Source organism: Tribolium castaneum, chromosome 1 (assembly GCF_031307605.1).
Source record: "Tribolium castaneum strain GA2 chromosome 1, icTriCast1.1, whole genome shotgun sequence".
Lineage (NCBI taxonomy): Eukaryota > Metazoa > Arthropoda > Insecta > Coleoptera > Tenebrionidae > Tribolium > Tribolium castaneum.
In genome coordinates this window covers 36,911,443-36,931,636 of record NC_087394.1, presented here as the reverse complement: position 1 = coordinate 36,931,636, position 20,194 = coordinate 36,911,443, and the positions used below count along the sequence as shown (strand labels likewise).

Sequence of the window (20,194 nt, the reverse complement as noted above, 5' to 3'; positions counted from 1 at the left end):
CTTTTGTGCGCTGACTTGGAAAACGATAATGTCTTGAAATTCGAGCTTTAAAATTCGAAATGTCCAAGGGTTATAAATTCTTGACGACATAATAACACGACAGCCTGTACTGTCTAGTCAATTTATCGATTATTTGAATTTTTAAACACTGCTTGAATTAACAGCTCTTTGAACTAAACTTTCATTAATTCATGCCTAGTTGGAATTTATTCAATTACGCATCAGCTCCTTTGAAAAAATAATGTAAACTGTTTAAACAAAGCTTGTCTTGTAAATTATCTCAAACTGCCATCTAAGACAAAATTTCCGACCATTATACAGGAATGTTTATTTTATTCAAATTGTCGACTAGAGTGCTCCAATTAATTGTTTCTTTCAAAATTCCTCACCGATTCAATTTCAAATAGTCATGAATTCGATTTAAATAAAAGCCATAAATCGTGAGTTCAGTTCGTATTTTTCAAATTACTCGCTTATAATAGAAGTGTAACAAGGTTTATGTGTTGGTTTTCGAGTCGTAAATGCAAATTTTGCGGCTGCTCAACGATGTCAATGCGTCCTTTGAGGAAGGAAAAGCCTTGTTGCGAAACACATTCCGGGCTCTAATTTTCCGGAATACTATTATTATAAGCGAAGTCTTATTACGTTTTTACCCATTTCTCTGATTCAAAAATAACGAAACGAGATTTCAACGCAAACGAGGTGTTTTCACAACGACAAGAACAAGGAAAAACTAATTAACGATTTAATTAATTTACAAAAATTATGATTTTTTAATCATAGCACGGATAAAAAATGATAAAAAATATTATCTGTGCTTTGCTTTTAGTCTCAGCGATACGAACTAGTATTTGGATACTAGTCATAAGTGGTATTAATACACAAAACTCAATTTTAACAATTTTTTTTACACCACTTTCTTTTCCTCAAAATTGCGCCTGGTTGTTAGACTATTGCATAGACATATTGCATTGCTGGTTGCCCGATTTGACGGTTGGCAACAGGTGTTACCACGGTAACCCGGCTTGTTATTGTACACAAACGTCAAATACCAATTTTAATTTTCCAATATTTGCAAAAAAGTCTGAAAAAAAATGCGTTCGGTGCCAAAATGGGCCGACAAAATCCAAGACAACGAAAAAAAGGGCCAGACGTGAGTACGTTCATTTTATCAAACTTTTTGCTTGATAGCCCTTTTAGGATTTACGACTTGTGTTTTAATCCTGATGGGAGTCAGTTGATTGTGGCGACCGGTAATCATGTCCTAGTTTACGATACTAGTGACGGTAGCCTAATTCAGACCCTCAAAGGTCACAAAGATAAGGTTCATGCGGTTTCTTATGCAAAAAACGGGCTTAAATTTGCAAGTGGTAGTGCAGACAAGACTGTGATTATTTGGTCGAGTAAACTTGAAGGGTTACTGAAGTATAGTCACAGTGACTCGGTTCAGTGTATTTTATTTAACCCATTGTCCCACCAATTGGCTTCTTGTGCCCTCACTGACTTTGCGTTCTGGAGCTCGGAACAGAAAGCCGTACAAAAGCACAAAACCAATGTTAAGATAAACGCCTGTTCGTGGACTAACGACGGGCAGTATTTGGCTTTGGGGCTCAATAATGGGGTTATTTCAATCAGGAATAAACTAGGGGAGGAGAAAGGGAGGATTGAGCGGCCTAATAGCCCCGCAATTTGGGCCCTGTCTTGGAGTACGTGTAAGGAGGACCAGACCGATGTTTTGTGTGTGGCTGATTGGAATAAAACTTTGGCTTTTTACACACTTGGTGGGAAATTGGTCGGAAAGGAACGAAATATCGGTTATGAGGCCTTGAGGATTAATTATTTCCCCAAAGGGGAGTACATTTTGATCAGTGGACTTAACAAAGCTTGTGTGATGTACACTAAAGATGGGATAAGACTTGACGTCATTGGGGACCAACAAAACGCATGGGTTTGGTGTTGTGCGGCTCATCCTTCTGGTAATTTCGTTGTGATGGGGTGCCAAGATGGTACAATAGCCTACTATCAATTAATCTTCAACACTGTTCATGGTCTGTACAAGGAACGATACGCATTTCGTGAAAACATGACCGATGTTATTATACAACACTTGATAACCGAGCAAAAAGTTCGCATCAAGTGCCGAGATTTGATTAAGAAAATTGCGATTTATAAACATCGACTTGCTGTAAGTTTAAAAAAAAAACTGCGAACATTTTTCGAATTATTTTTTTAGGTCCAATTGCCCGAAAGAGTTGTAATCTATGAGTTGTATTCGAATGATGCAAATGATATGCATTATCGGGCGAAAGAGAAAATAACACAAAAATTGGACTGTAGTCTTTTGGTTGTGTGTACGGAACATTTGGTTGTTTGTCAGGAGAAGAAATTACAAAGTATGTTTTTTTCGGGACAAAATGAGAAAGAGTGGAATTTTGAGAGTCCAATTAGGTATATTAAAATCATTGGGGGGCCACCGGGCAAGGAGGGAATGATTTTGGGGCTTAAAAATGGACAGGTATGTGTAATAAAAACTGTATCTTTAACATTTTTCTAGTTTGTCTGAGATATTTTTTAAGCATAGGTATGTAAAATGTTCCGGGAAATCGATGGGTTTCAAGAAAACCGCAAAATTTGTGATAGTTTTCAAGTCATTAATAAAAATTAGTTTTATCATTTATTTGATTTGATTTAATTAGTTTTTAACAGTTTTTAGTTCAAAAAACGTGCATAATTGCTCGATAAGGGCACATTTCGTGGATTTATTGGCTTATTCTTGATGAAATTTTACGAAACGATCGTGTTTCGAACTAAAAAATTTACCGAGATGAGCAAAAATACTTTGATCTTGAACTTCTCTCTTTGAATTAATTGTTCAATAAACGAAACATTTTTTTGTACTTGTAAAAAACCAAAATTAAAATCCAAATAATTAAAAATTTGTTTTGGTATGAAAGTGTACCCCAACCAATGGGTTTTTTAGGTTTGGGAGGTACATTTAGACAACATCCACCCCCTACTCAAGGTGACAGTTAACGGTGGTATCCGTTGCCTTGACTTGAGCCAGAAAAAATCCAAATTGGCTGTAGTTGACGAAACGGGGCTTTTGCAAGTTTTTCACTCAAAAACCGGTGAATTATACTACCAAGAACCAGGAACAAACAGTGTGGCTTTCAATAATTTATACGAAGATATGGTCGCATTCAGTGGCAATAATTCACTTGCAATAAAAGTATTGGATTTTCCAGCCCATCGCCAAAAAATGATGGGTTTTGTTGTGGGTTTATCAGGAGCGAAAGTATTTTGTTTGAATGGTGCAGCAATGGTCACACTTGAATTACCATTAAGTGCTCCCATGTATCAATATATTGATAAGAAAATGTTTGATGAAGCTTACAAAGTTGCTTGTTTAGGTGATTGTTTTTTTTGGGCTTGTGATTTTATCAGAGTTAATGATTTTTATTTAGGTGTGACGGATGGTGATTGGGACGAATTGGGTCATTCGGCCTTGGAAGCACTCGAATTTGAAGTTGCAAGACTAGCATTTATTAAATTACAGGATTTTCATTATTTGGAGTTGATTCAAGACTTGCAAGTAATTTTGTGTTTTCTTGTATCGTTAAGTTTTGGTTTAAATTTGTTTCAAGGAGCAACAAAAAAAAGGTGAAACGAATCGTGATGCCATGATTGGTGATATTTATGCACATAGAGGCAGATTAAAAGAGGCAGCAAGGTTGTACCAAAAAGCTGGCCAGGAACATAAAGCTTTAACCATGTATACAGACTTGAGAATGTTTGATTTAGCACAAGTAAGCCGACATTTAAAGTGGTGTATTTATTTTTCCCAAATTTTTGAAGGAATATCTCGGGTCGAGTGACAACACTGATTTGATTCGCCAAAAAGCCGATTGGGCTAAAAACATAAATGAGCACAAAGCAGCCGCTGAAATGTACTTATCAGTCGGTGATACGCAATCTGCGATTGATATTTACGGCGAAAAAGGATGGATCGATCAGTAATTTTTAATTTTTTTCACTTTTCTTTAATAAAAAAAAATCGTAGACTTACCGAATTGGGTCGTCGTCTCGACAAAGCCGAACGTTCGGCTTTATTATCAATTGCCGAACATTTGAAACGTTTAAATCAACCTTCATTCGCGGCTGAAATTTATCGCCGATTGGGCGATTCAGCTTCGGTTTTATCCCTTCATGTCGAGGCAAAAGAATGGTCTCAAGCCTTTTCTTTAGTTCAGACACAGCCTCAATATAAGGCTTTGGTTTACGTACCGTATGCTCACTGGTTGGCCGAAAACGACAAATTTGTACAAGCACAAAAAGGTAAGTGATTATTGTGTGTTTTTTTGTCTTAATTTTCAAATTTTAGCGTTTTATAAGGCCGGAAGGCCGGATGAGGCTTTTAAAGTTTTACAACAATTGGTTGATAATGCAATTAGTGAGTGTAGGTTTCAGGATGCTGGGTATTACTATTGGATTGTTGCGAGACAGTTTCTGGATTTGGCCAAAGATGGGTCTGTTAATATTTTTTTCTGGGTGATAAATAATATTAGGAGGCGAAACGAGATACAAATTTTTTTAAATTACTTCCAATTGCTTTGAAAATATGCAGATTGAAACAATAGAAATTATTTAAAAATTTCCTTTTTAAAAAACACGTTTAGAATTCAAATTTTAGATTTAATAAAAATACACAATTTATAATTGAAATGGTAAATACTAGAATTTTAAAAAACTTAAATAAATCTACAATGCAAGTGTATTGTATTGTATGAAGTTCCTATTGAAAGTTCGTTTTTATTGTCTGTCTAATTAGAATTAGTCTTTATATATGATTTTAATTTATTTGGTGTAGATGAAACATTAAATTTTTCGTATAAGATGACGGTATTTTCTGAATTCCATAAAATTTTTGGCTTTTAATTTTGCAGTTTTTTAGTGTAAATAATACATTTTAATTATTTGTACGTCGTTTCGCATCCTAGTCTCAATGAACTAGTAGAAACTGATTTTTTTTGCATGGAAATCGATAACTTGTTTATTTTTATTTTTTGGGAATTTTTATTGTCGCAATTGCAGCACAAACAATCAGAGCGAAATGTTGGAAAATTACGAAATAAACGATCGCCTCGCTGGCATTTATTACGCTTTTCATGCCGTCCATCGATATTTAGAGGAGCCTTTTACGTCCTACATGCCGGAAGCTTTATTTAATATTTCCCGATTTTTAATGACTGAGACCAATCACAACAACAGACCGAAAGGAATTTCTCTATTGTAAAAAAATTATTTCAGTTTAAATTAATCGAGTTAATTGTGGTGTATTTTTAGTGCAATTTTATACTGTCTCTCGAAACAAGCGCGCAAATTGGGTGCAAATAAACTCGCAAAACAGATTTTAGACCGAATGCAAACTCTTCGAATTCCGCAAAAATTTCAAGAACAAGTCGAAATTGCAACAATTGCGGCCCGAGCACGGCCTTATAGCGATCCCGAAGAATTATTACCGATGTGTTATCGTTGCTCGACTTATAATCCCTTAGCAAGTGCGAGTAATAAATGTGTGAATTGTGGGCAAAAGTTTGTTCACTCGTACGTCAGTTTTGGTAATTCGGGGAATCTTTTAGTTCGTGTTAGAGAAGTTTTACTGTAATTGTAGAAATTTTGCCTTTGGTCGAGTTTGTCCTACAGGACGGAATCAGCGATATCGAAGCGGTTCGTTTAATTGAAACGCCGCCTAATGATCTCGGAAAAGAGGAAAATTGGAAACAGGAAATATCGGAATGTCGGGAAACTCTCCAATTGGATATTGACGAAGAGGATGAAAAAGATCCGTTTACTGCAAGGCTTGAGGTACAATAATTACGAATTGTTCAAGTTTAAGTTGTTTTTTTGTAGAGTGGATCAGGCGATACCAATAATTTCTCGCCGGTTACAGTCAATAAAAAAATTCTTTTAGCAATGGATAGTAGTTCGGTTTTGATTTGTAAATGGGGGCCTCCTTTACGCTACCAATTTTTCAAAAATTTGCTCCCCGAGTTGCAAATCACAATGTGCAATTCGTGTTTTAAGGTTTTTTTTTCGCTTCGTTTGTGGTAAAATACTAAAGTTTTGTTTTAGGCGTTTCATGTTGATGATTTTGAGTTACAATTACTACAAAAGGGTTATTGTCCCTTTTGTCGGGCTCCGCCCGAAAATTCGTTAAATAGTGACTCAGTTGATGATTTATTAGTGTGAGAAAATATAATTGTTGTGGTTTAATTAGTTCTTTCTCACTTGAACCCTTATTAAATTGCGTTTTTTTTTTTCAACATTTGTGTCCGTTGCCAATTCGGTTATTAGCGCCTAATAATTTTCAAATTGTGATTCAGTTGGTGATTTGTTGTGTGAAAAATTGTGAATTGTTACTTTAGATGTGATAAAATGAGTGATTTACTCAGATTTAAATTTAGCGCGTGGTGACGCTAGTGTCGTTTTTTACTAACATCCGCTGTCAAGTCGGCCATTTTTTCCTCTTGTCCAGTTTGTTGTGTTACAGGTAGGTGTTTCAACAATTTTCCATCAAATTTTCACAAAGAAAATGTGGAAATTTATTAGAAAACAATTTTCCAATGTTCAAACTTCATATTGGTCGTTTTATTATTGCGTAAATCGATATTTACACGTAATAATTTAACGTCAAAGTTTGCAAGAACCACGTGGTGGAGTTGAGCCCCAGTTCCAATAAAATTCTATTTATTTCAGGTACACAATGTCTGCCCATTTAGTGTGGAGCATTATCCGCAATAACAACGCTTTTTTGCGTAAAAAGCGCAACATTGGCAAACCTTTCAGTACTGTAAGTACGTACTTAAATTACTAACTTTTTTTTGTAAAATTACTTGATGATTTTTACCACCAAGATCTCCGAAAGTTGTGACGATCACTTAACTTAGTCTGAAGTTATAAAAAAAATACATCAAATTTATAGTTACATGCTCAGATGTTGCACAATTTTTTTTTTTTTTTTTTTTTTAGGAACCCAACAATTTGACAAACTTGAGTTCGTACAGATATAACGGCCTGATCCACAAAAAAACCGTTGGTATTGTGGACGCGCCTGATAAGAAAGGCTTTACTGTCGTGTACAAAAAAGCCAGTAAACAGGTAATTCAAATCCATGATTTTTTGGCCCATGTTTGATTTTTTTAATTTAGAATAAACCAAGGCAATGTATCGTGAAACGCACGATGAAATCGGGCCCCAGACGCTCTTTGGCCAAGCTTGAGAGGCTTTTGAAGGCCAACAAATACCGCACTGACTTGTCCAAGGCGGCCCTTCGCAGAGCCAGTGCCGTCCTCAGGTCACAAAAGCCCCTCCCCGCCAAAAAACCCAAGGCGAAGAAACCAGAATAAGAAATTAATAAAAATTTCGTATTAAAATTTGTTTGATTTTTCGAACATAACCTTACAAAATGGCCACGTCGGAACATTTACAATCAGCGAATTTTGTTAAATCGGTGCACCAAAAATTGCGAAGTGATGCGAAAATCATGGGGGCTGGTAACGCATGGCGTAGGCATTGTGAAAATGGGGAGAATCTTGCGAAATATGCCTCTGCCATGCAAAATTTGGCTACGAATCATTGGGAGAAAACTACAAACTCTAGGGCTGTGTCAAGAGTCGAGTGGGTGCATAGTTTTTGCCTCAAATATTTTCACGAAGAAATATTCAAACAGAGACAACGTGAGGTTGAAATTGCAACGAAACTTAACCTAAAAGTGCCTGATCTTGTGTTAGGTGTTAAAAACCAATACGAGTTATTGGATGTGGGGAGTTGTTTCAACCCCTTTGCGAAATATCAGTGTTTCAGTGTCACCCCCATAGACATAGCCCCTGCCACTAGTGATGTGTTAAAGTGCGATTTTTTAAATGTGGACCTAACTTCAAATCAGTATAACCTTCAAAAAAATTCGTTTGATGTGGTTGTCTTTAGTCTTTTGCTTGAATATTTGCCTTCACCGGATCAGCGACACACTTGTTGCGAAAAAGCCTACAATTTATTAAGACCAGAAGGCATTTTACTTATTATAACCCCCGATTCTAAACATGTGGGAGCCAATGCAAAAATAATGAAATCTTGGCGTTTTATTTTAGCCAAAATGGGTTTTTCACGCATCAAATACGAAAAACTAGCCTATTTGCATTGCATGGCGTTCAGGAAAAGTATCAAGAGTGAAATCGCGCAACGTTGGGCCCTTTTACAAATTGAGAAACCTTTTTACGAGGAAATTGTTATCCCGCAAGATTTTAACAAAATTGAAACACCCACGGGTGTGGTTTGTGACAGTGGTGATAATTGTGAAGTGTCTTTGTTCGAGGAATTGCCCCAAAGTTTTGAATAAATTTTGTTTTTTTCTTTGATGGTGTTTGATTTAATATGCCCGCCTAATCCCAAACACAAATTCCCCCAGATTTGTTGAAAATCGTGACAGTTGCAGGAAGAGGAGTGTTGTGTGTTTTGACAATTGTGCGTTTTTATTGTTGTTTATTTGCGTAACAATGAAAGAATGAGCGGGTGATTCATACCTCAAGTGCTTTTAATTGCTTTAATTAATCGAATTAACGTTAAAAATGTCCCTGAGTGCTAGTGCCGAGAACCTGACTGTGGAAACACAGGTGTGTCCCTTTTCCTTATAAAAGCGCCCCAAATCGGGCAACTGATTACAATAATTTTAAGGACTATGACGGTTCGAGCAATATGTGCTTAGAGTTGGCCTTGGAGGGCGAGCGTCTGTGCAAGGCGGGCGACTGCAGGGCAGGAGTGGCTTTTTTTCAGGCCGCAATCCAGGCCGGAACTGACGACTTGCGGACGCTCAGTGCTATTTACAGTCAGCTCGGAAATGCGTATTTTTATCTAGGAGATTATGGCAAAGCCATGCAATATCACAAACATGATCTCACTTTGGCCAGGTATTGACTAATCAAACGGTTGCAATTATTGATGGTGGCTTGTTTAGGACAATGGGTGATAAACTGGGCGAGGCGAAGTCTTCGGGAAATCTGGGCAATACTCTGAAGGTGATGGGGCGGTTTGATGAAGCTGTGGTGTGTTGTAAACGACATTTGGAGCTTTCGAGAGAATTGGGCGATAGGTTGAGCGAAGGCAGGGCGTTGTATAATTTAGGAAATGTTTTTCATGCCAAGGGGAAACATATCGGGAGGGTGGGGCACAAGGATCCGGGGGATTTTTCAGATGACGTCAAAGGGTGTCTCCAAGAAGCTGTCTCTTATTATGAGTAAGTTGGTTCACTGATAAGAATTTTATCACCGTGATAAGAAGAGGCTGTGCTTCTTTACTTTACTGAGAAGAATTTAAATTTGATCAAAGCTTGTGTTAAAGTAGAAATAAAATATTAATAATTTTTCCAAACTTCAAATGAGTTGTCGTGGACAGTGTGAAAATATAATTTTCTTGTCGGAAATATATTTTGACGTTATCTTTTTAATTTCGTATTTATGAACGCATAAAATCCCGCTATAAGCACACCTCTCGTATCAATAAATAATTCCCAGAAATACGATATTTATCAGTGGTCGCTTATTATTTCAAGGGAAAACTTAACACTGATGCGTGAACTGGGCGATATAGCGGCACAAGGAAGAGCTTGTGGTAATTTGGGCAATACGTTTTATTTATTGGGTGATTTCGCGCAAGCGATACATTACCATGAAGAAAGATTATCAATAGCGAGACAATTTGGTGATAAAGCGGCCGAAAGAAGAGCACATAGTAATCTCGGAAATTCGCATATTTTTATGGGACAGTTTGAAGAAGCCGCCCATCATTACAAGTAAGCCATTAGAGAAAAATAGCTAGAAGTGAAATTGTTTTTTTTTAGACGAACTCTAGCCCTGGCCCAGGAATTAGGCGACCATGCAGTCGAAGCTCAGGCTTGTTATAGTTTAGGCAACACTTATACGCTATTGAGAGATTACGAAACTGCCATTGAATATCATTTGAGACATCTTTTGATAGCGCAAAATTTGGCCGATCGCATTGGGGAAGGTAGGGCGTGTTGGTCATTGGGTAATGCAAACGCATCGTTGGGTAATCACGAAAAGGCGCTACAATTTGCCAAAAAACACCTCGAAATTAGTAAAGAGGTAAAACGATTTGTTATTGTTTTTTTGTGTAAAATAAAGTTGGGTTTAGTTGGGCGATCCAATGGGTGAAGCTACAGCGAAAATGAACATTGCTGACTTACGAAAAATCCTCAATTTGCCTGATAGTCCCGAATCGTGTGACAGTGATTCCCCGAAAGAGAATGACGTCACTCACCAGAGGATACAAAGGGTGAGACGTGAAAGCATGGAACAGCTTAGCCTGATTAAGGTAGTGGTTTATTTTTTTTTATTTTTGCGCTGGTTCTTTTGACGTAAGTAACTTTTTGTTGTGTGGCGTAATGTTTAATCGATTAACGTACGAGCAGTTATTTTTATCCGTTGTTTGGTTTTTGTGTCGCTAATTGCATTATGTTTGCAAAGAAAATTAAACAATAACAACGGAAATTTGCATTAAAATTATTACGTTGCTTATTCTAAACTACAAACGGATTTAAATAAAATATACTGAATTATTTCTTATAACTAAAATTTAAAATTAAAAATATAATTACAAACAAAAAATTAATCGAATTCTTGTTCCAAAACCACTTGAGATCCTACACTAATTTATAAACAGTCCGTATAATAACATTAGTATTTTTACTTTTGTTTTGAGTAAGTTTCGAATATGACTTATTTCAGTATTTAATTAATACTTTTAGAAAAAAACAGCTCAAATAAATCAGTTTGTGATCATAATATTTCAGTTTATTTCCACTCATAGCTTATGCAACAAGTGCTAAACACACGTTTAATTGCATTCTGTGTCACTACGGAAATTTTTGTTTGCTGCATGAAATTTGCTTGCTTCATAATCTCTAAATATTGTCATTGAAAAATCTGGCAATTTTCCAAGCTTCTTTCGTACTAAATAACAGACAAAATAAACAGCGATCTATTGCGCTTCACGATGATGCAAAATAGATCAATTAGTTGTGAACGCGTCGGTGTTTTGCATCGTCCAACAGAAATTTATAAATTAAACAACACTTGACGTCAAAACACCGACTTCCAGTTGACACCCGACGGCAAACAACGTCCCGGCTTCACACTTCCACCAATGAAATCAGCCCCGTCACCAACTAAAAACGAAGATGACGATTCCTTCTTCGATTTGTTATCCCGCTTCCAATCGAAACGTATGGACGACCAACGTTGTTCCCTCACTGTTGACAACAACAAGGAAAACACCAACGTGGTGAATCTGCCTCGAAATGAAGGTCCCGATGATCTGATTGACATGATTGCCGGAATGCAAAGCAAAAGAATGGATGAGCAAAGAGTTGCACTACCACATCTTCCAGGATTGCAATCATCGTCGTTACAAAAGTTGGCCGAATCGAGGAATAATAGTGTTCCCGATGATAATTTCCTGGATCAGTTGGTGCGTTGTCAAGGTTCAAGACTTGAGGATCAGAGATCGCCGCTCCCGATGCCGGCGGTTGATGTGGAGGCCGATCCGCCACCGGCAAGGAAAAGTGGGGCGACTGTGCCAGATGAGGATTTTATCTCGTTGATTATGAGGTTTCAGTCGGGGAGAATGGATGATCAAAGGGCGGCTGTGCCCCGAGTGGAACACAGGCAAGTTGATACTTTTGTGCCTAAATATTTCTACTTTTACCAATTTATTTGACACAAAAATATGAAGAAAATGTAATTAAATACAGACATTTATTTTTAAGACAAACATCGATGTTTTTTTTGAAACATAAACTACTATTTTGCCAACTGTGTAACAAAAAAAATTATGTTGGATTATTTGTTGCAGAATGGCCAATGGTAACGTCCCGCATGCAACAAATGGTATTAGTAATAATTTTAAAAGCAATTCTTCGGGCAAGAAGAAGAAGTAATACGAATAAGTTAGAGTAAGTAAATTTGAAAACCCCATATCTGAATTTTTTATTTCGATTGACTGCCATTGGAGCATGTACGATAAAAAGAGAAAATCTAACGTAAAGTATATGTTATTTTATAATTTTATATATTTTTATATATGTTTAGTAAATAATATTGATGTATCTATTTCTTATTTTAACATATTCGAATTTATTATGTAATGGATTATCGAAATCAATTTTTGGTAAAGTTTATTGCTCTCTGTTTTTTTTTAACTATTTTCTCGTTCACTTAGGACCAAACATGCTCTATTAAAACACACTGTTACGATTACCTGAAATTTGTTGCCACATTGTATTATTGCGCCTAAAGTATTAAATGTGCAAAGTGCCAAATAAACGTTGTGACTGTGGCGACAGATTCTCTGCATGTCCCATCTCGAAATTTCTCTCTGTCCAATTGAATGCTTTACACATTGTTGACTAGACAAATGTTTGCCAAAGATGTTTCAAATATCCACACGTTTAATTAATAGACTGTTGAATTTCTTCCTCTTTTTATGAAAGATTTATATGAGAAAATTCATGTGTTACAAGCTGTTATTTACATGGTACAAAGTAGGAAAATAAATTTTATCAGCGAATTTTTCACATTTATTTAACCCGACTTAAGAATTGTTTGTACCACAGGTAAGACGTCGCTGCGCTTAAACTATACCACGTGAGAATATATGACAAGTGTTCGTTGCGTAAAGTGACCCGAGTTTGCCCCCCAATGGGGCCCTCAGAAGTATCAAAATCAGTAGTGGCTTCCAGAAGCACAGGAAGCGCTCCTGTAACCTTGGCCATTTGATTCAAATCGCGATAAAACCATTGGTTGCTGCCTTCCTGGTTTTTTGGTATGAAAGTGGGGCGATTTTCCTGAAGACGTACTATACCAACAACATCAACAACCCCCTTCACCTGTCCCTTGTCCCTTGTCGCTGGATTTTTGCACTTGGAAGGTACCCAACCCCGATTTATTAAAATCGTTTCATTCCGATCAGCTAATTTAAACGGTGTAATGACTAAAAAACCCTGGTTTTGCTTTGTTGTGGTCGACATGAGTTGACTTTTAGTTGCCGAATCGCCTTTTAAAATTAAAGTTCTGGGGCCTAAATATAACTCTTTGTCGTGGAGAAACTCGCCCCGGACGTGAACCGGCCGATATTCCAACTTTTCCAACTCATTTAAACTACAAGACATTTTGTTATTTGTGTAATTGACTTAGAAATGTACGGACTCGGTTGGTAATTGCACGGGATCAGCCTCAGTCAAGTTATGTAATTTTGCGATTAAATCCTCTTTCCATTTTTTACGTTGCACTTGCCATGTCCCAAGTGCGAAAGTTGAGGCTGGGATGACCTAAAATTGCCTGGTTAAGGTAAAATTGGGTGAAACCCAGTGACCTGACCAGGAGGAACCAACCCAAAGGGCCGATTTGTTTGGCTTGGCTCTTTGGGGTGACAAACTTTGAATGTGCATTAGAATACGAAACTTTGGTGAAATACACGCAACAACGTTTATTAAACGTTGAAAACTGTTTTAAATTTCGGACTAAGAACATTTTTTGTTGGGTTATGTTGACACAGTCAGAGGTGCCAACATCTCACGTCGCAATCATTTATTTCAATTATTGGCCCCAATGAAATACTGTTTTAGTAAAAGGGGCCTCATTGTAATACAATTGTTCGTTATTTTTCTTTGGAATTTATTTTTTTTATTTAAAAAAATTAATTTTTGTCATAAACAGCTTAGCTAACCTTTGACCAAAAGTTCCTAGTGTTTGCAACTGTTGGTGTGTAATGGCGGCGTTTGCTGTTTTTAAAAAAGCAAAAAAGTGAGTTTTTTCCACAATTTGTGCTTAAACCACATTTGGTTGTTTAAATAATCGTTATTTGTTGAATGCGTTGATCAATTTTTGGTAAATTTGTGGAAATTTAATGTTCCAATCTCAAAATGAACGATCGGCGTTTCTTAAGCAAATTGCGTTGCAATTGTTTTATTTCAACGTTTTTGCCCCATTGGTAAATGGGGTCTCACTTTAGCGAAATTGTTTATTTTTATTTGGAATTGAAATGTTTATTTTCATTTGGAATTGCGTTTTTATCTGAAAATTTAATTTTTGCTAAAACAGCTTAGTCAACTTTGATCAAAAGTTTCTAGTGTTTGAAATGAACTGGCGACGTTTACTGCTTGTAAGAAGAAAAAAGTGAGTGTTTTTTTACAATTTTTACTTAAATCACCTTTGGTTGCTTTAATAATTGGTTTTCCAATTATATAGTACTTTCGTTTGGAATTTCTTTTTTATTTGAAAAATCTTTTTTCAAAAACGGTTGTGCCAACGTTTGGCTGAAAGTCCCTAACGTTTGAAATTGTTGATGTGTAATGGCGGTGTTTACTGTTTGTAAAAAATAAAAATGTGAGTGTTTTTTTCTACGATTTGTGCTTGAATAAGTTTTGGTTGCTTTAATAGTTGGTGTTTGTTGAAAACGTTAGTGAATTTTGGGCAAGTTTGTGAAAATTCGGTTTTCCAACCTCAAAATGGAAGACCGGCCTTTATCACCTATTCTAAGCACTCAAATATCACGCAAATGGATTAGAAGCAAGAGATCACAGAAAAAAAGTCGGGTTAATTTGACGAACCGGTTTCTGGACGCGTCTTCCAGCAATGTTTTAACCCCAAGCCAAACCGAAAACTTTTTGGAAAGTATAGAAAAAGACTGGAGTTTGGATAAAAATTCTGATGATGTGTTGAAAAGAGCCGAAATTTTGACTCCTCCCCAAGGTTTTAATTGTAAAAATGAACCCAACAAAGTTGATAATCAAGGTTTCAAAGCGTCTGATGAAGCCTTGAAAAAGGCCAGAACGTTGTTTGACGACATGCTAAATCCTGAAGGTTGTAACAAGGAATTAAGTACTGGTTTTGCAGGTTTTAAAACAGCTTCAGGAAAAAATTCCTTAAGATCCGAAAATGCAGTCAAAGAAGCTAGGAATAGGAACAGTAATGAGGGAACTACCACAAGTTTTGTCGGTTTTAAAACAGCTTCAGGGAAAAGTTCCCTAATGTCTAAGAGTGCAATCAAACAAGCTAGGAATAAATTAAGCGAAGATTTTAATACGAAAATTTCGGAATATAACGCAAGTTTTTCGGGTTTTAAGACAGCTTCAGGGAAATGTACAGTAATGTCCGAAAGAGCAATCAACCAGGCCAGGAATAAATTAAACGAGAATTTTAATTTTGAAGACGTTAAAAATGCGAAAAAATCAGATTTGAGTGACGAGTTCAGAGGTTTTAGTCAAGATATGATTGAGAAAAATCGGAAAAAACTTGACGAATTTCGCTCGATTGTAACACAATTTAACAAAGGTGTAAAAAAAGAAAAAAACTTAGAAACCGTTCGGGAATTTCCTAAAAATAGGGGCTTCCAATCAGTGAATTTATCAAAAGACAGGCTGGAAAAAGCGCGTCAATTGTTCCAAGGTCTGGACGATTCGTTTGGTCGCAAAAGGCGTTTTTTTGAGCAAGAAAAATTTGGTTTCTCTCCTGTTAGAAAAAATCCGAGTGTTTACAACTCAACGCCTTTGAAAAACACCTCTTTTACGTGTCTAGAATCGGACGTAACACCGATCAAAAAAATCAAAAACGAGACAATTATTACACAAAATGATAGATTTGTAATTCAGAGCTGCACTAAAGGAAATCTCGATACGTGGCTTCAAAATTTGCAAAACGAACGAAAAATTCTTGAAGTAAAACTTAAAGTTATCATCGAGAAGGAGAAAGTTTTAAATTTGCAAAAAGAAATTCTGGAAAATAGGGTTCAGAGACAGTCTGGAATTTTATTTACTAGAAAAGAAAATAGCGAACGTGTTTTGTTAAAACATGGCATAAACATCGATTCGTGTCGTGTTTCAAGTGAAATTAATTCGGAAAATTCGCCCAATGTTCATTTGAAGTACGTATGGGTGTGGTAATAATTATTTTTTCTCAGTTATTTTTTTAGGGAAAAACTGCCAATGATTAAAACGTTAGATGGTGCTTGTGTTGTTCCAAATGTCGATAATTTCGTTGGTTTAAGTGAGATTGAAGTAGCGTTTAATACAATACCAGGAGTCGAAACCAAATTAATACCAAATGGTTGGGTGCAAAATCATTTCAGATGGATTGTTTGGAAGTTGGCGTGTTACGAAAATTTTAATTTCGATTGTTTAACAGTCGAAAATATTATGCAACAATTGAAATATCGGTGAGATCATTTGTTTTGTGTGTGTTTGTTTAATTATTTGTATTAGATATGATCGTGAAATTGATCGGGCGCAACGTCCAGCACTTCGAAAAATTTATGAAACGGACGATACGCCCCAAAAACGAATGGTTTTATGTGTGGCTAATATTTTTAACGTATTTTTGAGTAATTTTATTTAAATTTTTTTTAAACCATTAATTTTAGTTGGGTTTAAATAAATTCGAACTGGAATTGACTGACGGTTGGTATAGCATTCGAACGTTAATTGATACACCTTTATGCCAGCAAATTGCTAATGGGAAAATTCAAATTGGTACCAAATTGGTGATTTTTGGTGCGGAATTGTTGAACTGTGATGGATGCCATCCATTAGAGGTAACTTATTTATACGAATAAGAACCTATGATGTGGGCTTAAATATTTTATGACTGATTTAAATTGGAAATAGCCGTCCCGGAGACCTTTACGTTAACAAAAAATAGTTATAAATAAATACAATTTAAAAATTGTGTAAAGTAATCTTTAGTAATAAATACCTACAGAAAGTTTCTGATAGTCAACAAAAGTGCACATGTGTAATATTGGTTGCATACACTTGTAATTTCTTAAGATTTTAGAGCTAAGTTTAAAAGTTATTCTCGATGTTTTTTTAATTGCGAATAGGATTATTTTTTAATATTAGACACTATTTAATTGCTTTACAGGCGCCTGATTCAGTCCGTTTAAAAATCCACTGCAATTCAACGAGAAGAGCCCTCTGGCATGCCAAACTCGGTTATCAAAAGTGTCCAGATCCGTGCTTGCTAAAATTGGCCTCGTTTTATCCAAATGGGGGCCTCATCGGTTGTATCAAAGTGTACATAGCTCGAGTATATCCTCTGAAATATCTCGAAAAACAAAATACACATTCTGGTGCATTTTAATTCGCATTATCGATGTTTGTTTTAATAAAATTTTTAAGTTTGGCGAAATCAAGCAGCTGAAGATTTACGTGTAATAGAATGGGAGAGTCACATTCGAGATAATTTGCAAAAAATGGAAGAAACAATAAGGAAAGATTACGAAATGAACCGAACAAAATCGAAAAAATCAAATGTCAGTGTGAATTATTCCGAAATTAGAAATATCCATTGTCCTGAAACGTTATTCAATATTTGTAGTAATTGTAATGATCCTGAGGGTCTACAGGTTGGTTTAATTGTCTCATTAATTTTTATAATTTGTTTTCTTTAAGGAATTGTTATCAGATTCGCAAAAAAAGTCAATTGTGAGTTACCAGGAGCAAATTTCATTGACCGAACAAGTGGAAATATCCCGTAAAATTGAAGACAGTATAAATAAACATGAAACGACCAAAAGAGACGTAACTGCACTGTTAACACTTTTGGTATTAGATGCTCACGATCCTTCACAAGACAAAAGTTACGTCTTAAAAATTTGGAAACCAACAAGCGCTCATTTACAAATGTTTAAGGAATCAACAACTTGTCACATTTACAACGTTTCGTTGAAGTAATCAGGTTGTAGAAAAAATTTTATGCACCTAATTTGTGTTTATTTTGAAGAAAAATTGGTGTTTTGTCCGCAACGAATTGGACCAAATTCAAACCAACTGATTATTCGGAAGAACATTTTACGAAATACAACCGATTCCTTTCTCCAATCTCTACAATCAAGCCACAATTTAACGAATTTGATACAGTGGGTGTTGTTGTACAAATAACTGTGAATAGTTTTGATCAAAACTTGTGGTTGGCAGATAATTGCACCAATTTGTTGTTTGTTAAAACTTTCAATGGTCCGAAAAGTTGTCTACTTTTTGATAAACTCAAAGTTGGACAAGTTGTTGCAATTACGAATTTAATTTTATTCGATAAGACAACAGATTTTGCACAAGCTGAAGCTAATCATTTGACGGTCGTTTCATCGGCACCCAGACACAAGTATTTGCAAGAGGGGCTTGATTTATTGCGTCAACAATTACCCAAAGTAAGTTAATTGTTGAAATAGCTTTGATTTAAAATAATGTTTTGCAGGAATTGGACACTTTTTTGCAAGAGTGCAACCAGAAAGTGGCTTTTTGTACCGTTAAAAGTGATATAACGAAAAATTACAAAAATTCGTCAAAATCTCTGCTACAGACGTCCGATATTTTTGATGATAATTTGGATAGTTTCTACTCCACGATTGACTTCGATAAATTGAAGTGAAAGTTGTTAACTCGTCTTAGTCCAGTTTGTTCACGTCTTTGTCTACTTGTGTTAAGTTAAGAATAAAGAAATCCTTCGGTTTTTTTTGGGAAGGTTGGTATGGTGTTTCCAGAGTTAATTAGTAAATAATAATTTCAGATATCCGGAAAGCATAAAAAGTTAATAAAATTTAACCAAAGATGTATAATTGGTTGCCTATCTCACCTAGTAACTTTCAACAGCAAATGTTGGCAATTGGTGTGAGTGACAGTTGACAAATTGAAATAAGTGTTAATTTACAAAAATTTTTATTAGTGGGTTTGTAACGTAGAATAAGAGAGAGGTTTGTAACTTACTATTTATGCAGTGTATTGTTGTGTTATGTTCAGTCTTGAAAGCTGCTTTTAGGAAACAGATGCGTCGAAAACAAAAAAAATCAATCTCTAACTTAGTGTATAATTGGTTGCCTACTTGTGGACTTTTAATACTTAACGTTGGCAACTTGTATAAATGACAGTTGACATAATTGCGCAATTAAAATGGTGTTAATTTATTATATGATTGTTTTCAAATGATTTCGGGTCCAAAGTTCGCATTTTCCGCGAGAAACATTCAGTGCGTGCAACGAAATCGTCAAGAATGTCCGAAAGTCCGCGCGTCCTCTCAATCCAAAGTCACGTCGTTTCAGGTTATGTTGGGAACAAAAGTGCAACTTTTCCCCTTCAACTTTTGGGCTTTGAAGTGGATTTTATCAATTCAGTCCAGTTTTGCAACCACACTGGTTACAAAAAGGTAGCCGGTCAAGTCTTGACTGAGAAGGATTTGGACGATTTGGCTTTGGGACTTGAGGCGAACAATTTGGACTTGTACAGCCACCTTTTGACGGGCTATATTGGAGCTGCAAGTTTTCTGACGAGGATATGTGCCTTGGTCAAACACTTGAAGGATGTCAACCCATCCCTGACGTATGTTTGCGACCCTGTGATGGGCGACAATGGGCGGATGTACGTCCCAGCCGACTTGCTCCCAATTTACAAGAGCAGTATTTTACCATTGGCTGACATAATCACACCGAATCAGTACGAAGTGGAGCTGCTCACTGATATGAAGATCAACAATGTGGAAGAGGCTTGGAAGGCTGTGGATTTTTTGCACAGCAAGGGCCCCAAAATCGTCGTTGTCTCGTCCACAGAATTGGGAAATAACGAACACTTATTGGCTTTAGCGAGCAAGAGACAGGGAAATAGTTGTGAAAAGGTTACTATAAGGGTTCCGAAATTATCTGGCTCGTTTACCGGGACTGGGGATTTATTTGCCGCGTTATTTTTAGCCTGGATGCACAAAACTGGAAATAACTTGAAGGAATCGCTGGAGAAGACCGTGTCGACACTTCAGGCCGTTCTGAAACGTACGATTGAGAGTGCAAGGGGCGAAGTCACCCCAAGGGCTAAAGAATTGAAGTTGATTCAAAGTAAGAAAGATATTGAGAATCCGACGATTGTTGCGTCAGCTAGTGTTGTTTGAGTTTGCACCAAAGATTAGTGTGATAACAAAAGTTACCAATTGTCTTCCATACAAAGCGTAAATTACACATAATTTGTTATTGTATACTTTTGTTTGTTGGAGTATTAAATATAAGTACTTAATCCAGCCTTTTTTGTCGTATTTAAGTCTCTCACCTTGATTTTAAATGTTTTGTTATTATTGTGTGACGAGGTGGT

General features: G+C 36.2%; 7 protein-coding genes across 9 annotated transcripts; 6 read left to right on the top strand and 1 right to left on the bottom strand.

Moving 5' to 3' along the window:
• Positions 1-994: 994 nt before the first annotated feature.
• Oseg1 (Outer segment 1) lies at positions 995-6,273 on the top strand. Its single transcript, XM_967611.4, has 14 exons — positions 995-1,153; positions 1,201-2,185; positions 2,234-2,515; positions 2,981-3,410; positions 3,465-3,592; positions 3,645-3,806; positions 3,856-4,013; positions 4,061-4,335; positions 4,382-4,526; positions 5,092-5,289; positions 5,344-5,618; positions 5,672-5,865; positions 5,911-6,084; positions 6,133-6,273. Exons 1-14 carry the CDS (start codon positions 1,095-1,097, stop codon positions 6,247-6,249), a joined length of 3,582 nt encoding a protein of 1,193 aa, XP_972704.1. The 5' UTR covers positions 995-1,094; the 3' UTR covers positions 6,250-6,273.
• Positions 6,274-6,419: 146 nt separating this feature from the next.
• On the top strand, positions 6,420-7,433 carry RpL28 (Ribosomal protein L28). The gene is made up of 4 exons (XM_008192329.3): positions 6,420-6,550; positions 6,757-6,850; positions 7,030-7,158; positions 7,209-7,433. The coding sequence occupies exons 2-4, from the start codon at positions 6,764-6,766 to the stop codon at positions 7,404-7,406; spliced, it is 414 nt and encodes a 137-aa protein (XP_008190551.1). The 5' UTR covers positions 6,420-6,550; positions 6,757-6,763; the 3' UTR covers positions 7,407-7,433.
• A 32-nt stretch (positions 7,434-7,465) lies between these two features.
• Positions 7,466-8,412, top strand: Samtor (S-adenosylmethionine sensor upstream of TORC1). Its single transcript, XM_967689.4, has one exon. It carries the CDS (start codon positions 7,466-7,468, stop codon positions 8,393-8,395), a length of 930 nt encoding a protein of 309 aa, XP_972782.1. The 3' UTR covers positions 8,396-8,412.
• Positions 8,413-8,483: 71 nt separating this feature from the next.
• Positions 8,484-12,639, top strand: pins (partner of inscuteable). Of its 2 annotated transcripts, none has more exons than XM_015977496.2 (8): positions 8,484-8,669; positions 8,731-8,963; positions 9,011-9,289; positions 9,605-9,844; positions 9,893-10,157; positions 10,207-10,347; positions 11,173-11,738; positions 11,926-12,639. In XM_015977496.2, the coding sequence occupies exons 1-8, from the start codon at positions 8,625-8,627 to the stop codon at positions 12,008-12,010; spliced, it is 1,854 nt and encodes a 617-aa protein (XP_015832982.1). In that variant the 5' UTR covers positions 8,484-8,624; the 3' UTR covers positions 12,011-12,639. The 2 variants fall into 2 exon arrangements, with proteins under 2 accessions (XP_015832982.1, XP_972826.1); XM_967733.4 differs by having other exon boundaries at positions 10,207-10,386.
• Surf1 (Surfeit 1) lies at positions 12,637-13,658 on the bottom strand. Its single transcript, XM_967775.4, has 3 exons — positions 13,449-13,658; positions 13,278-13,399; positions 12,637-13,229 (listed from the first exon to the last, which is right to left on the bottom strand). The coding sequence occupies exons 1-3, from the start codon at positions 13,599-13,601 to the stop codon at positions 12,650-12,652; spliced, it is 855 nt and encodes a 284-aa protein (XP_972868.1). The 5' UTR covers positions 13,602-13,658; the 3' UTR covers positions 12,637-12,649.
• Positions 13,659-14,255: 597 nt separating this feature from the next.
• Positions 14,256-18,586, top strand: LOC103312217 (breast cancer type 2 susceptibility protein homolog). Of its 2 annotated transcripts, XM_008192331.3 has the most exons (10): positions 14,256-14,456; positions 14,511-15,993; positions 16,042-16,284; positions 16,331-16,439; positions 16,489-16,659; positions 16,989-17,196; positions 17,246-17,472; positions 17,519-17,796; positions 17,850-18,273; positions 18,321-18,586. In XM_008192331.3, exons 2-10 carry the CDS (start codon positions 14,579-14,581, stop codon positions 18,492-18,494), a joined length of 3,249 nt encoding a protein of 1,082 aa, XP_008190553.1. In that variant the 5' UTR covers positions 14,256-14,456; positions 14,511-14,578; the 3' UTR covers positions 18,495-18,586. The 2 variants fall into 2 exon arrangements, with proteins under 2 accessions (XP_008190553.1, XP_008190552.1); XM_008192330.3 differs by having other exon boundaries at positions 14,256-15,993.
• A 386-nt stretch (positions 18,587-18,972) lies between these two features.
• On the top strand, positions 18,973-20,124 carry Pdxk (Pyridoxal kinase). Its single transcript, XM_967860.4, has one exon. The coding sequence runs from the start codon at positions 19,113-19,115 to the stop codon at positions 19,995-19,997; it is 885 nt and encodes a 294-aa protein (XP_972953.1). The 5' UTR covers positions 18,973-19,112; the 3' UTR covers positions 19,998-20,124.
• The last annotated feature ends 70 nt before the right edge of the window (positions 20,125-20,194 follow it).

Excerpts from the sequence above, each read along its gene's own strand:
- Oseg1 (XM_967611.4), top strand. The coding sequence starts at position 1,095 with ATGCGTTCGGTGCCAAAATGGGCCGACAAAATCCAAGACAACGAAAAA. Across the intron at positions 1,154-1,200 it reads AACGAAAAAAAGGGCCAGAC|GATTTACGACTTGTGTTTTA; the intron begins GTGAGTACGTTC and ends TAGCCCTTTTAG. Across the intron at positions 4,527-5,091 it reads CTGGATTTGGCCAAAGATGG|CACAAACAATCAGAGCGAAA; the intron begins GTCTGTTAATAT and ends TCGCAATTGCAG.
- Surf1 (XM_967775.4), bottom strand. The coding sequence starts at position 13,601 with ATGTTCTTAGTCCGAAATTTAAAACAGTTTTCAACGTTTAATAAACGT. Across the intron at positions 13,400-13,448 it reads CTTTGGGTTGGTTCCTCCTG|GTCATCCCAGCCTCAACTTT; the intron begins GTCAGGTCACTG and ends AGGCAATTTTAG. Across the intron at positions 13,230-13,277 it reads CCCGTGCAATTACCAACCGA|TTTAAATGAGTTGGAAAAGT; the intron begins GTCCGTACATTT and ends AATGTCTTGTAG.
- Pdxk (XM_967860.4), top strand. The coding sequence starts at position 19,113 with ATGTCCGAAAGTCCGCGCGTCCTCTCAATCCAAAGTCACGTCGTTTCA.
- Samtor (XM_967689.4), top strand. The coding sequence starts at position 7,466 with ATGGCCACGTCGGAACATTTACAATCAGCGAATTTTGTTAAATCGGTG.
- pins (XM_967733.4), top strand. The coding sequence starts at position 8,625 with ATGTCCCTGAGTGCTAGTGCCGAGAACCTGACTGTGGAAACACAG. Across the intron at positions 8,964-9,010 it reads CATGATCTCACTTTGGCCAG|GACAATGGGTGATAAACTGG; the intron begins GTATTGACTAAT and ends TGGCTTGTTTAG. Across the intron at positions 10,387-11,172 it reads AACAGCTTAGCCTGATTAAG|TTGACACCCGACGGCAAACA; the intron begins GTAGTGGTTTAT and ends ACCGACTTCCAG.
- LOC103312217 (XM_008192331.3), top strand. The coding sequence starts at position 14,579 with ATGGAAGACCGGCCTTTATCACCTATTCTAAGCACTCAAATATCACGC. Across the intron at positions 17,473-17,518 it reads ATGATCCTGAGGGTCTACAG|GAATTGTTATCAGATTCGCA; the intron begins GTTGGTTTAATT and ends GTTTTCTTTAAG. Across the intron at positions 18,274-18,320 it reads TGCGTCAACAATTACCCAAA|GAATTGGACACTTTTTTGCA; the intron begins GTAAGTTAATTG and ends AATGTTTTGCAG.
- RpL28 (XM_008192329.3), top strand. The coding sequence starts at position 6,764 with ATGTCTGCCCATTTAGTGTGGAGCATTATCCGCAATAACAACGCTTTT. Across the intron at positions 6,851-7,029 it reads TTGGCAAACCTTTCAGTACT|GAACCCAACAATTTGACAAA; the intron begins GTAAGTACGTAC and ends TTTTTTTTTTAG. Across the intron at positions 7,159-7,208 it reads ACAAAAAAGCCAGTAAACAG|AATAAACCAAGGCAATGTAT; the intron begins GTAATTCAAATC and ends TTTTTAATTTAG.